Consider the following 14,451-nt stretch of genomic DNA (forward strand, 5'->3'; position numbering starts at 1 on the left):
GCAGGCGGTAATAAAAGTACCGACAATGAAAGTTTGCAGAATCAACAAATCATGAAGAGTCAGCAATTCGTTGTATCACGAGATGGTATGCCATTAGAATACAATGTGGATTACTTTTAGTGTAAAGATAGATTACGTAAGAAAGTAAACTTGAATTGTAATAAATAAAAATGAAATTCATTCGGAGGAGAGGGGCGATTATCAAAGAGCTGAAGTTGTAACTCAGGCTGATTTCCCCTGCTGTAAATAAGGCCATCAATCTCAATTCTACCGGCATGTTCGTCTTCAATTACACAAGTATTACAATCACGTGGTACCCTCGATACCTGGTAAGGATTGGACACAACGTACGACTACCGTTCGCAACAGACAGCTTGAGGCTATTCCCAGTAAAAACCAGAGTGAAGGTTGGGATAGTTGCGAAGTTGTTTTCAAGTGTTCATATCTTGTAAATTACTGAGTTCACGAGAGCATTATAATAAATGAAATATATATAATACTTACTCAGACTGATGTTAGTTCCAGCTAGATACCATTGAATTTGCACGCAAAAGACTGGCAATATTAATCTTTATCAAATTGTATTTCAACGAGAGGGAAATTGTGCTGTAACAAATTTCCCACAGTACTTGATACTGGAGTACAGCTGAATAAACAACCTTTTTTAACAAGGAGCTGATTATGCTCCGGAAGACTATGTTCAAAATGGTTAATTCAAAGTTTTAGTTAACATCATAAGCTTATGTTAGATCAGGAATTCGATTGTTGACGTTCCCCTTTGCAATTAGTTAAACGCTTTTGAGGCCTGTTGGAGTGCTAAGATAGTTTGTACATATTACATTATGAATAACAAAATGAAGATGTGTCTTCGCTTGAAATAGGCGGTGCCATTAAGAGTTCAGTTATGGTTCAGTATTAAACGTAAACATGTTCCGTTCCAACCCTGGTGGTTTAGGTTTCTCGCTTCTACACGATTAATAGATAATGTTGTCTTTTTTTCTATCGTCAGCGCTTATGGTCATTAACGTAGGTGGTATACCACCTGCATGAATGACCTGATCATTCATATGATGAATGATAAAGTGCTTGTGCTTGAGATTTGTAGAACAATGTGAAGATGTGTAACAACTCCGTACAACGCGGCCTGGTACAGCATGTTATTTCTCAGGTTACGTCTCGTGAATGTTTCAGCGTGACAGAGTGCCAATGCAATGTACGAATGTCTCTGATGTCCGTGCACCTTTACGTTTAGCTGGATTCTGTCGTCGTTTTATTAGAGATTGTTGGAAGATTTGCTAATCCGCTGAATAATTTATTGAAGGAAGAAGTAAAGATCGTGTTGAATGCGAACTGTCAACAGGCTTTCCAGACCCTGAAACAGGACAAAATCGAGAAACTATTAGTTACTGGAGGGCGTTCCCTTACTCCAGGGCAGCGGCAATACACTACAGCAGAACGCGAACCTAAATAGTAGAGCAGATAAGTGTGGTATTTTGGCAAAATATTTCATTTTATGACACAAGCATGAAACTTTTCACAACCATCAATAGTGTATCACTTAGTAAAAAAAACAACGCTAGCCACAAGGAAATCCAAGATGGCGGCTTATGGCAGCCATTTTCCAATATGGCTGCCGTGCAAATATTTTAAGGTATAAAAAGCAGAATTTATGAACGATTTAAGTGGTTTCTGTGTCAAATTGTATATTTTATGTGCCTGAGGCTGGTTTTGCAGGTCTTAAGGCATATTTTGTAATTATGTCGATCCAAGATGGCGGCCGTAATGGCGGCCATTTTCCAATATGGCGTCCATGCAAATCCATATACTAGTTTTTAAGGCGTAAAATGCACAATTTATTATCCGTTTAAATGGTTTTTGCGTAAAATTGTATGTTTTTATGTTCCTGAGACTACTATTGCATGTTTTAAATGTATATTTTTCTGATTTTGTCATCCAAGATGGCAGCTGCATGGCGATAGCGGGCTTCCATGCAAATCTATATACTATATTTATGGCATAAAAGACTGTATTGCATTTTTTTGTTTATCTAAGATGATGGCTGTATGTTGGCTATTTTCCAATAGAGCTTCTAAGCAAATCCATATACTATAATTTAGGGCATAAAATGCACAATTCACTACCGATTTCAGTGAATTATATGTCAAATTGTATCCTGAGAATTGTTCTTTCAGGTTTTAAAGGTATATTTTGTTATTCCGTTCATCTTGAAAATGGAAAACATATAAAACTTTACTGTTTAACAAACACTCGTGGAACCATAGCCAACTTTAAAAAAAAACTGTTGTGTACTTTTTCATACCAAATACTAAAACTCTATCTTGTCAACATTTACTTGATATTAGTTTTAGGCAGAAAAACTTCAAAGTACGGCACTGTGCAAATCAGACCACTGCCATGACACCCACACCTTTCAAGAAAATTCTAAAACTGCAAGACCCTCTTCAATGGCTGATGCCGGTTGTTGAGTGAATGTTCGACAGGTGTCAGAGATATCCGTAAAGACATTCCATGAGTACCATGCAGATTTATTTACCTTCCCTTTGAAAGCAGATACAGTATGGAACAGGAAATGAAGGCAGCACACATTGTTTCTACCCTTCTTAGTGATATGGTATGAGAGTAAATCAATGTGGTTTTATGACAACGGTAAACATGGTAAGCAACCAGTGAATCGATTGTGCTTTGACCCTATCATGTGATCTTGGTCCCCGGGCAAACGATTTTATGTTTGTGTGATTCGTCTAAATGGTGTTTCAGGACCAAAGTGAGGTCCCTTCATCAGTCGCTCGAATGGTTTTTATATCCCCACATGTTCAGTTTGATGGAAGCCATTGTTCATCAAAGAGAGTTGCTAGAAACGTTATGTTGTGGTCTGATTGTTGCGTAGTTTGTTGCTCAGACTTCGTTTAAACTGTCCTGGTGTTTTTGTTTTTGCTCGAACGATGATGTCTTTTATGTTTTTATTCCTTTTGCATGCTGTGATAGGTTTTTTCTGGAAAATCGGGCGCAGTGTTTGATTGTTCAATTTTCCAGTTTCTTATCAAACATTGTTTGATTAGGATGCGTTTACGGTTGTTGTGTAGAAAACTTTAGCTGTTACGTCATTACTCTTTTTTTGCCAATGAGGTATAGCGAAAGCATTGACCAAACAGCAAAACCAGGCGGAAAACGAAAGGAAAGGAGCTTTTCAACAAAATTCATGGAATCTGCAAAAAAGCTTATAAGCTAGCTTTCAAAGGCAAGAAAAAATAATCTTCTCTTCTGTCAAAAAAACCCAAAAAACAACCGACCTTCATATAGGTCACCACATCCTCCATAAAGAAAGCTACCGTCGCACTAAACCACGTGTCCGGCACTGCACACACCAAGACATAACAACAAACAAAAAAATTCAACAAATGAAAAAGTCTTCTCAAACAAAGAAAGCAAGAAACTTAAAATGCAAAAAAAGACACGAAGCCCTTAAAATGGAAGGTTAAACAAAAGCAAGAACTGAGAAAGAACCTCAGATATATCAAAAAACCTTTCAAATGAAATGTTAACAAATTTTGAATCAAAACATTAAGCAAAGGCTTGAAATATATTCCCACTCCAAAATACCCAAATGGGAAAAAACTCGTACGATATATTAACATATTAATGCGCATCATGAGATTGCGTTATATCATGAGAGTCAATCAATCAGACATCTTTTCATAGATAAGTCCATGTGGTTACTTCTGACAATAGATAACCCGAAACAGGAAAACTAGATGGAAGTAACTAAGATTTATATAGCAGAAATTCGTTTTGAAACCAACATCAGAAAAAATGTGCACACCATGATAGTATCTTCTACCAATATACACAAACCCAACCGGAAGGAACAATCTTTATGTGATGCCTTAATATGAGTTGCTGTTTCCAGGCAAAAAAACAACAAATCTCCGAATTTATAGACTATTTCATAAAAACAATAATCCAAAGACAATCAACAAATATCAAGGGCACAAAAGGCTTCCTTAACAAGCTGGAATTAAAAAAAAATACCGGCAATCTCTATTTATATAATATTAGACGTTACGGTGGTATCAATGCACACAAACACGCCACAAAAGAACGCCATAAGCGCTCTTATCGTGGCGAAGGACACTAAAATAGCACCACCCAACACAAACGATGTCAAAAACCACAAAAAACTACATAAAAGCCCTACTCTCGATTATTCTCAAACACAATATATTTGAATTCAATGGAGAATACTATAAACAAATATATGGAGGCAGAACGGCTCCATTTTAAAACCCACACAAAACCGACTGACACATTTCAATATCTGTTGAGAAGTTCCTGCCACCCAAACAACATTTCAGGGGATTGTTGAAAATGAATTCTTTAGATATGCTCACACATGCAGCAACAATGTGGACTTCATAAAAGGGGTAAATTTCTTCACACGATAACTTCAACAACGAGATTACAGAAAAACAGAAATATTTTGTATCAGAAAAGAAGTTAACAAAACGTCAGCTATACCTCATTGACAAAGATAAGAATAATGTCGTAACAACAAAACTGCACACAACCACCTTTAGTCCAATCATCAAAACCATCCTAATCAAACAATTTTTAATAGGAAACTGAAAATAATTATTGCGATCACACACTGGCCAGAGTTTTTCTGAAAAAATATCATAATATAGAAAAGGAAGAAAGACATAAAAGGCATTCATTTCCAAGAAAAACGGACCACGAGCACAATTTAAACGGATGGTCTGAGCAACAAACAACGCAACACCCAGACTAAAACATAAAGATTCTAGCAACTTTTTTTAAAACAATGGCTAATGTCAAACTAAACAAGGGGGAATACAAAACCATTCGAGCGACTGATGAAGGGACCCCAATTTGGTCCTACAACACCATTAAAACGAATCACACAAACATAAAACTGTTTTTCTTGGGACCCAGATCACATGACCAGGGTCAAAGCAATATCGATTCATAAAAACAACATTGATCCACTCACTATATCGTATCATTGACAAAGGTAGCCCTTTAATCGTTTGTTCAGCTGTCCTAGGCTGGCTCTGGTCCTGACAATTGAAATGCGACTAACTTACGGATAATAGGGCTGGTTAATTAGCATTTTACATTTTTCTCCCATTGCTTGATATGAGCTAAATACACTTACAGACATACAGAATGCTGGTATGTCGTAAAAAACATCAAAAATAGCAAAAAAGTGGTTGAGAAGTGAAAATCTTTTATTACAATTTTATTTTTAGTTTTTTAATACATGAAATGTATTTTTTGTACTGTAATTCACTCGTAGAGCAGTTTTCTGACCCGAGAGTGAAAAATATCAAAAATAAATGTATCTAGGTGAAATTTTGCATAACCTGTTTAGAGAATTCAAAGCTGTTCATATAGACACACTGTCGTTTCACTGTGTGTTGTGTTTTATATAATGTTCGCGTGTAAGACAACTCTCCAAGGTTGAGCCAGTATCACACATTGCCTTTCATATATAGTAATCCGCCGATATTGAAGTAGTGCATCTTTACGCGACTTGTTTATCATCCAAGCAACGTAATCTGATTTTCATTTTAGTAGAGTCATCTGTTAGATTTAAACGTACTTTTTTGAGTGATTACTGTTACATTCAATAGGAAACTTTATTGTTTGCTACGCTTATTTACACTAGTGTATTAATACGCATGTAAGTGAGAGGGGAAGCGTGGAGGCTTGAGAAAATTTGGCCGTCCTTGGCTTTGGCTGCCAAACAAATGGATCGCCGAGCCAAGAATCATTTCAGATTACAGCATGATAGCAAAATTATATTAGAGTAACATTCCAAGATTGTGTAGGATCAACCACAGAGAGACTCAATACAGATCACGGCTGTTTCGCTCGATTTTATCCAAGGAGGTAGGACAATCACGTATACTGTCCCCAGTGTCTACGGCGCCCACAATCGCCGTGTTTGCCATGTGATCAGTTCAGCTATTCACGAACGCTCGTATTGAGAGACGGTCTGCCGTTGTCAAACACAGAGACAGTGACAAACAGTTCAAATAAGGCGATCCATGTTAAAAGCTAGAGTATCAGGACGGAGGCTCCACAATTCGACTCTTTTAAGCAAGTAACTCAGAGCATATTTGACACTTATGAGCACAGGCGCTTCTTAGCTGGGTAGTCCGCTAAATAGATCGATTTTCGGATCGATCTATTGATCCCGTAGTCGATATGCCCGCCACTCTAACCTAAATACTCACAAGGTGTGCAACAGAATCACTCAAACAACACACCACCCGATTTGTCAACTGGCCGTGCGTTCACACAAAACATTCAAAACTACATTCGCATCATCTTGAAGAAATCGGCCGTGTTTTTAGACCAAGCGTAGTGAAACGCGGCCTGCAGAACGATTCTACCATATGACATAATTTTTTCCACTGCTGATTGGTTCAACTATACTTCATCAGTGACGTCTTGCAAATGACCCTCGTTTCGGTCGTTGATTAGCCAATCAGTAGTAGAATAAATTACATCATATGGTAGAATCGTTCTACAGGCCGCATTTCACTGCGCTTGGTCTCAAAACACGGCCGATTTCTTCAAGATGATGCGAGTAACACGTTCATCAGCGTGATTTTCGAGGAGATGGTTAAATTTGTGATCCAACTAGATATATGGGAGTGTAGTTTTGAATGTTTTGTGTGAGCGCACGGCCAGTTGTAAACCCGGATCGCGTGTTATTAGTGATTCTGTTGCACACCTTGTGAGTATTTAGGTTACAGTGGCGGGCATATCGACTACGGGATCAATAGATCGATCCGAAAATCGATCTAAGCAGACTACCCAGCTAAGGAGCGCCTGGGCTTATGAGTGAACCGCTGGCTTAGTAAGATTTATACCGCCAGTTTACTGTTTACATATAAGCTCCAAGACTGTTCAAGGACAGAACAATAAAAAAAGTGTTTCCAGTGTTTTGTGGATATACAGGCGTGAAAACGCTCAGTACATTTCACGGGGAAGCCGCTAGCCTTGAAAGTGGCCATACAGAGTTTGTTTTGTGTTATACGGACTCGATGCATTTCAAAACAATGAAACAAAAGGTGTTGTAGGTTGTTAACCACAGTACGATAGAATTGTCTGATGTTCTGCTGCTGTATGTGGAGGACTACTTAATGTCAAAGAAGTTTCCGGTGAAGGATGTACAAGGCTGTCCTGCGTGTATCAGTAACGTTTGACTGGCTGATTGAATAACGGACACTAATCAGCTGGAACAGAACACTAAGTGCCTACACTTGCTGATCGGACAGTAAAACTTTATCAGCACAAATCATTATACGAAATACTGCCTGGTAACAGGTTAGCTTCACTAAATTACGTTGTTTTGCATACGGGTTCGAGCATTTGTATTGTCCTCGGACAAATTTCATGATTGTTGTTTTATTTTAATACAAGAATTCAGCAGATCATCTCAGTGTGTGTTGTGAGTGATTTCCATCTATGCTTACCCAAGTGACCTCTATTATCCAAATTAACTATGTCAATCTGATCCAACCGGCCCCGTTCTCTGTAGATAAATTTTTGCTGAGCATTTGCCTTACTCAAACCATGTGTGGAACCGAATGCTTACATAAACATCAGAAATAGACTCAACACAGTTGAAAACATGGGTTTAGCCACCAAAATTGTTAAATTCAGATGATTATGTCCCAAATCATCAATGATTTCATTTTTCCGACAGTCGATTTGGCGGCCATCTTGAAAAATGGCCGCCATATTGGATTTCTTCGTGGCTAGCGTTTTTTTCTTAAAAGGTGACCTAAAATGTGCCAACATGCCAATTTTCATGCTTGTATCACAATTTGATATATTTTCTCACTTATCCGCTCTACTATAGCAGCATTGAACGGTTTATCTCAGTGCGACCCATATTTGCGCTCTGCTAAATTTAAGATCGTTACTGACCTTGCAAATGTACTTAAGATAAAGAAACCATCAGACAGAATCGCTTGGTAAAAACTTAAAGTTAAGGGCTAAGATTCTGAAATCGTTCACAAGCCATGGAAAGCAATTGCTCACGTTGACGCTTTATCGAGTAGGAAATATAGTGAGGTGTACGATAATTCTGGTCTTAGTGAGCGCGATTTGCTCAACGATTGTGCAAAGAATGACTCCTCGGCTGCGGATTTGGCATCGGAATCCGTTGAATGTACATCAGGTAATAAAGATAGTCAGATAGTAGAGAAGAAATGTACAGAAATCACAACGCAAATAAATTAGATAGCAATGATGTCTGAAAACGATGTTTAGGCGTTTATAGAGTGAAAATTCAAGTAATTCAAAAGGTGAATCGAATTTGCAAACCGACGAAGACAAAGTTTAAGAGAAGGGCGATGACGTCGAGTAGCGAAGCCGATCATGATGAAATGGCAGAACGAATTAAGAGCTTCCAAAGAAAGGACAAGGAACTCGAAGCATGGTTTAACTTTACAGAGAAAGGTGCATTGCCCGAAAATGATAAATTAGCGCGATGCATTGCATGTGATAGTGATAATTCTGCGATAATTGACGATGTTTTATATCATTATTGAAGGCTACGGGAAAAACTGCAAGGAAGGACGTGTGTGTATTTTAACTGTCCGTGTTTCAAAGATTACATAACGATAAGTGTCACAACTATGTCTACCTTCACTCTTCGTTTTACTTTGGGAGAGCATCAAGCTGTCTGTGGCGAACAGTAGTCATACGTTGTCCAGTCCTTACCAGATATCGGAGGTACAACGGTACTGTAATACTTTTGTAATTGAAGACGGAAAAGCCGGTCGGATTGAGATTGATGACTTTATTTGCAGCCCGGGAACTCTGCCTTAGTTACAACTTAAGTTTTCTCATAATAGTTTCTCTCTAAAAGAAATTCATTTTTCATTTATCACATTTAAACTTTACTCTCTTACGTAATCTACCTTTACTCAAAAGGTAATACACATTATATTCTATGACACACAATCTCGTGATACAACGAATTGCTGACTCCTCATAATTTGTTGATTTTGCAAACTTATATTCATCATCGGTACTTTAGCTGCATGGGTACATTGTCATGAACACAATTGGAACTAATTCGGGATAATTGGATGGTGAAGTAATGTCGATTTAGTCTACAAATGTTATCTCACCTGCTTTTCTTTTTATATTACACACTTGTTTATATGAGTAATTTGCGATATTGCAACATGCAGCTATATGGCACCTAACATTTTTAAGTAATTTGCAAAATATGAAAATCCAATTATTCCAAATTAGTTCCAATCGTGTTCACGTTGAAACATCACGCGGCATCACCCGGGAAATAACTTGTCGTACCAGGCCGTGTCGTAGTGGGCTGTGATATAAGTTCAAACAAGCAAGTCATTTGTATTCTCTTTTAGGTTTCTGTCTTCGTGAGTGTATACACACTCACGGCGATCGGCGTTGATCGTTATTTTGCTGTCATGCATCCCTTGAAGATCCGAATAACGAAGACCAAAGGGAAAGTACTGATTGCATTGATATGGCTAGTGTCGGTGTCGTTATCCATCGTACAGGCCGTGTTTGCCAGAGCGAAGCCATTCGACTACGGACGAACGGTTTATCTGTGTACAGATTGGTGGCCCTCAGCAACGGCAGCGTCAGTGTACGAGATATGTATCTTTTTGGTGTCGTACATTGTGCCTTTCATCGCCCTTCTTTACACCTACGTCAAAATCGGAATAAAACTTTGGGGACGCCAAATTCCCGGCAACGCTGACAGAATCAGGGACGAGTCGTGCACAAAATCCAAGAAAAGGGTAATTATGAAAAATCGCATTTTAATTACATTATGATAAAAAAATACAACGGCATTTTAGATCCAGTGACATTGCGATTATGGTTAACAAGAATGGCAAGCCTGAGGATATTCGATCCACCTCAAGCATTATTTTTATTGGCACTGTATTCTTTTAGTGTTTCCGTTGTTTACACGAAAATTCACAATAATCAAGGGACAGCGACACGATGTCTTCCGAGGTCAAAAAGTCGATTGTGAACGTGCTCACTTTTACACGTTAAATGCGTCGTTGGCAATGGGAAACGTACAAGGGAGTTGCAATATTTCGAATGCACTAATTACATTATTACATACAATCGTCCCGTTCCCTGTGTATACAGGGTTTCCTTAAGGGTGATTTTTGTCGTAATCTCATCCTCACAGACGTCTTACTGTTAGAGAAAAATAACGAAAATTGTTGGTAAGAAATTTAATGGCCCTATCACCCTTAAAGCGGCGTGCTTCACATCGATAAGCTGCTCCTCTAAATTGATCCATGTTCTCAATCAGATTCCTCTGCCTCTCAAGGCGACTAGTCAGCAATTTATGGTTATTTCTGTCCGATACGTGCTTACATATTACTGACCAAATAAAATGTGTGCGCCAAGATTAAGATTACTGTAACGGAATTTAAAGATTGAAAAAAGATATAATCTGTGGAGCTTAAGCTGGTAAATATAGAATATTAGTAAAAAAGCATAGTTGTTTTACACCACTCGCTGGTCAATATGGATCTTAATATATTTAAAATGGTGGCATTGATTTCGTTTAATGGATGCTTTCCGTTTTCTTCCGTAAAATTTGTGGAGTTTTGTTGTTGGGAAATTTTGCCAATTTTGGCTAGGTTTACGAAGTGAAAGATTTTATGCATACTTGTTATTGATATTGTTCTAAGCAATTGTGTTGATCTCCCAAACCGATTGATATATGTATATTTGTGTTGGAAACTCGCCACAATACAGAAACATTGAAACCTGTTTTTGAACAGGTGCACTAACTGAAAAATTGCTGATAATAAAAGTAGCACATGGTAAAGGTAGACAGCAAAAGCATATGATCAAAGATGGCATCAATGACGTTTTCATTCCTCTTGTAGATAATTAAGATGCTAATAATTGTCGTGTTGCTGTTTGGACTGTGCTGGTTACCCCTGCAAGTGTTCAACATGGTGGTAAAGTTCTTTCCATACCTTTTCGGCGACGAAGAGCGTCAAGATATGATTAGAAAAGTCAATGCTTGTGTCTTGTGGCTAGCGATGTCGAACAGTTTTATGAATCCAATCATCTACAGCTTTTATAACGACGGATTCCGGGTGAGTAGTGCTAATACCAGCTAAACATCAGATTGTGGATTTATTTGCAGCATCAAATTTAATTGACCACGCAATGAATTCCAAGCCTTAAATTTCAAATGTTTTCAACGGACTTACAGAACTGTAAACCAAAATCAGTAAAATAGTCAATCAATAGACTGAACTTTCTCCAATATGACACTATTCTTGAGTTTGGAATCACGATTTATATTTCAGTCACTGTGTGCATGCTTATTTATGTTGTAAAATCTATCATATGCAACAGAATGTACTTCTAGTGCGCTACTTTAGGTCCAGAAGATTAATCCTTTTTTTAAAAATCCTTGTTCATTTTTGAAATAGAGTTTCTTGTCTAACACCCAACACCATATAGAACTGGAGTTCAACTTGTCAAATCAACATTGTCTATTTAAAAAAGCTTGTTCCTCGAACCTGATAAATCATTGACTTACTTCATACTCGTTATTGGACTTGTTTTGATGTCTTGTCTTCGGATATGATATGTCCATGCTGTTGTTTGAAAATGAATCCTATTCATTTGTCAATGATAACATTTATCATTTATTATATTATAGCCCTGTCAATACCAGTCACGTCATCCCACAGATTATTACTGATAATGTATCCCATCATCCAACACTTCGGCCCAGATATTTTATACATCTACAAATTCACTTAAATTATCAAAACTATAAAATAATAGCAATAATGTACCCCCTCCCAGCCCATAAAGGGCTCAAGTAAGCTTTGCACTTCATAATGTACTCGACTTCGTCTCGTACATTACATCGTGTAAAGTTTGCTTTCGTCCATTATGGGCCGGGAGGGGTACATTATTGCTTGATTATATTGTATACCTACACAATGACTCGTGATGGAAAGGCTAATACAACGTCTTTCTGACTGGACAGAGATGACTGAGAAGTGTGAGTTTTATAGAACAAAAATAATGGAAATTAAACGATACGGTATATCGTCTTTTCCAATAGGCTGACGCAAAGCAACTGTGTGTACGTTTTAGAAACCTTCACGTTCTTCACGCTTACTCGTTTCTGCCGAGACCCCGAACTTTGACGACTTCAACAACGTGTACCTCGATGCGAAGTGTTCCAATCCTAAACAGTCGGTCATCATCACGAAGTAGAGACACTGTTGCACCGGTCCAGGTAAAATAAAGAAAAAAACAAATGAGTTGAATAACCGGAAAGGAAAGATTATTTCACACATATCAAAGCACCACATTTGAAAAAAAACATGTATCTATATATCTCTGGTAATAAGTCACATCAAAAATATAATCATTCGACTGGCCTGATATTGGACTTACCTGATAGGGTATTCTATCGAGATTTTACGGTGGCCCAAAACTACCTGTTCTCCGCATTCAAAGTCTGCGTCGCATTCAATTGTTTTTCTCTCACATATGTCTCCGCATTCAAAGTCTGCGTCGCAATCAAATGTTTTTCTCTCACATATGTCTCCGCATTCAAAGTCTGCTTCGCAATCAAATGTTTTTCTCTCACATATGTCTCCGCATTCAAGTCTGCTTCGCAATCAAATGTTTTCTCTTACATAAGCTTATGTCTCCGCATTCAAAGTCTGCGTCGCAATCAAATGTTTTTCTCTCACATATGTCTCCGCATTCAAAGTCTGCGTCGCAATCAAATGTTTTTCTCTCACATATGTCTCCGCATTCAAAGTCTGCATCGCATTCAATTGTTTTTCTCTCACATATGTCTCCGCATTCAAAGTCTGCGTCGCATTCAATTGTTTTTCTCTCACATATGTCTCCGCATTCAAAGTCTGCGTCGCATTCAATTGTTTCTCTCTCACATATGTGTCCGCATTCAAAGTCTGCGTCGCATTCAATTGTTTTTCTCTCACATATGTCTCCGCATTCAAAGTCTGCGTCGCAATCAAATGTTTTTCTCTCACATATGCTCCGCATTCAAAGTCTGCGTCGCAATCAATTGTTTCTCTCTCACATATGTGTCCGCATTCAAAGTCTGCGTCGCAGTTAATTGTTCCTCTCCTAGATGGGCACAGGCGGCCAAACACTATTAATAAGCTTGTTATTGAGTTTTTCTGAGTTTTCTCTATCAGTTCTTCTCCCTTTCTTCACGCTCTGACTGGTCGTAGGAAATAAAAAGAAATTACTTTATAGCCTAACCTAGCCTCTTGACTCTTTATTTATTTTACACCCCATTACAAGGACGTTTATCTCTCATATACACTCATCTTGTAATTAATTAGTCAACATGACTAATTATGCTAATCCGTGGACTTATCAGGGATTTTATAGGTTAGTCAATATCGCGAAAGATAGGAAAGGTTACTAAAACTCCTTTATTTACATCTCTATATTTCCAATGTTGACCAACCCTTGATAAGTCCTCGGATTAGCATAATTAGTTGTGTTGACTAATTAATTACAAGATGTGTATATGAGAGATAAACATCCTTGTAATGGGGTGTAAAATAAATAAAGAGTCAAGAGGCTAGGTTAGGCCACAGTCCCTCTATCGTGGATAGAGGGACTGTGGTTAGGCTATATAGTCATTTATTTTATTTACTACGATCAGTCAGAGCATGAAGAAAAGGAGAGGGACTCATAGTGACAGAGAAAACTGAGAAAAACTCAATAATAAGATGTATTAATAGTGATTGGGCCGCCTGTGGATGGTCGTCGCAGTCAATGATTTTGTCACCAACACATGAAGGCGTTGGCAAGTTTTGGTGAGCGTGACCCTCGCTCCATGACCCATCCGGAAAAAGTATCACTCTTTTAGTGTTCGTGATCGCGAAAAGCTCATTTTTGAAGGCAAGTGACAAAGTAATTTATTGTATTGTAAGCTTATGGCGTTAATGATCTAGCCAAGGGGGTACGCTGCTCACCAGTATGGGCGCATCATAATGGGTCCCACGTGAGCGTCCGAATGTAAAACGGCAGCCCGTCCCACAACTGCCAATACATCCAGGGCTAGACGGTGGCTAGATCATTAACCCCATAAGTTTACAATACAATGAATACCTTTGTCACTTACCTTTGAAATCAATGAGCTTTTCGCGATCACGAACACTGAAAGAGTGATACTTTTTCCGGATGCAATCATGGGTCATGGAGCGAGGGTCACGCTCACAAAAACTTGCAAACGCCCTCATGTGTTGGTGACAAAATCACTGACTGCGACGCCCATCTAGGAGAGAAACAATTGAATGCGACGCAGACTTTGAATGCCGAGACATATGTGAGAGAAAAACAATTGAATGCGAC

At 38.3% G+C, this 14,451-nt stretch overlaps 1 protein-coding gene across 1 annotated transcript in view; it reads left to right on the forward strand.

Annotated features, from left to right (window-relative positions):
- The window catches only part of LOC139122377 (neuromedin-K receptor-like), a 30,086-nt gene extending 17,598 nt beyond the window's left edge, over positions 1–12,488 (forward strand). Inside the window, exons 2-4 of the mRNA XM_070687762.1 lie at positions 9,447–9,845; positions 10,962–11,177; positions 12,167–12,488. Coding sequence (XP_070543863.1) covers positions 9,447–9,845; positions 10,962–11,177; positions 12,167–12,352 — 801 coding nt within the window. The 3' untranslated portion in view covers positions 12,353–12,488. The remainder of the gene's footprint in view (positions 1–9,446; positions 9,846–10,961; positions 11,178–12,166) is intronic.
- The last annotated feature ends 1,963 nt before the right edge of the window (positions 12,489–14,451 follow it).

The sequence above is a fragment of the Ptychodera flava genome, chromosome 22 (assembly GCF_041260155.1).
Source record: "Ptychodera flava strain L36383 chromosome 22, AS_Pfla_20210202, whole genome shotgun sequence".
NCBI lineage: Eukaryota > Metazoa > Hemichordata > Enteropneusta > Ptychoderidae > Ptychodera > Ptychodera flava.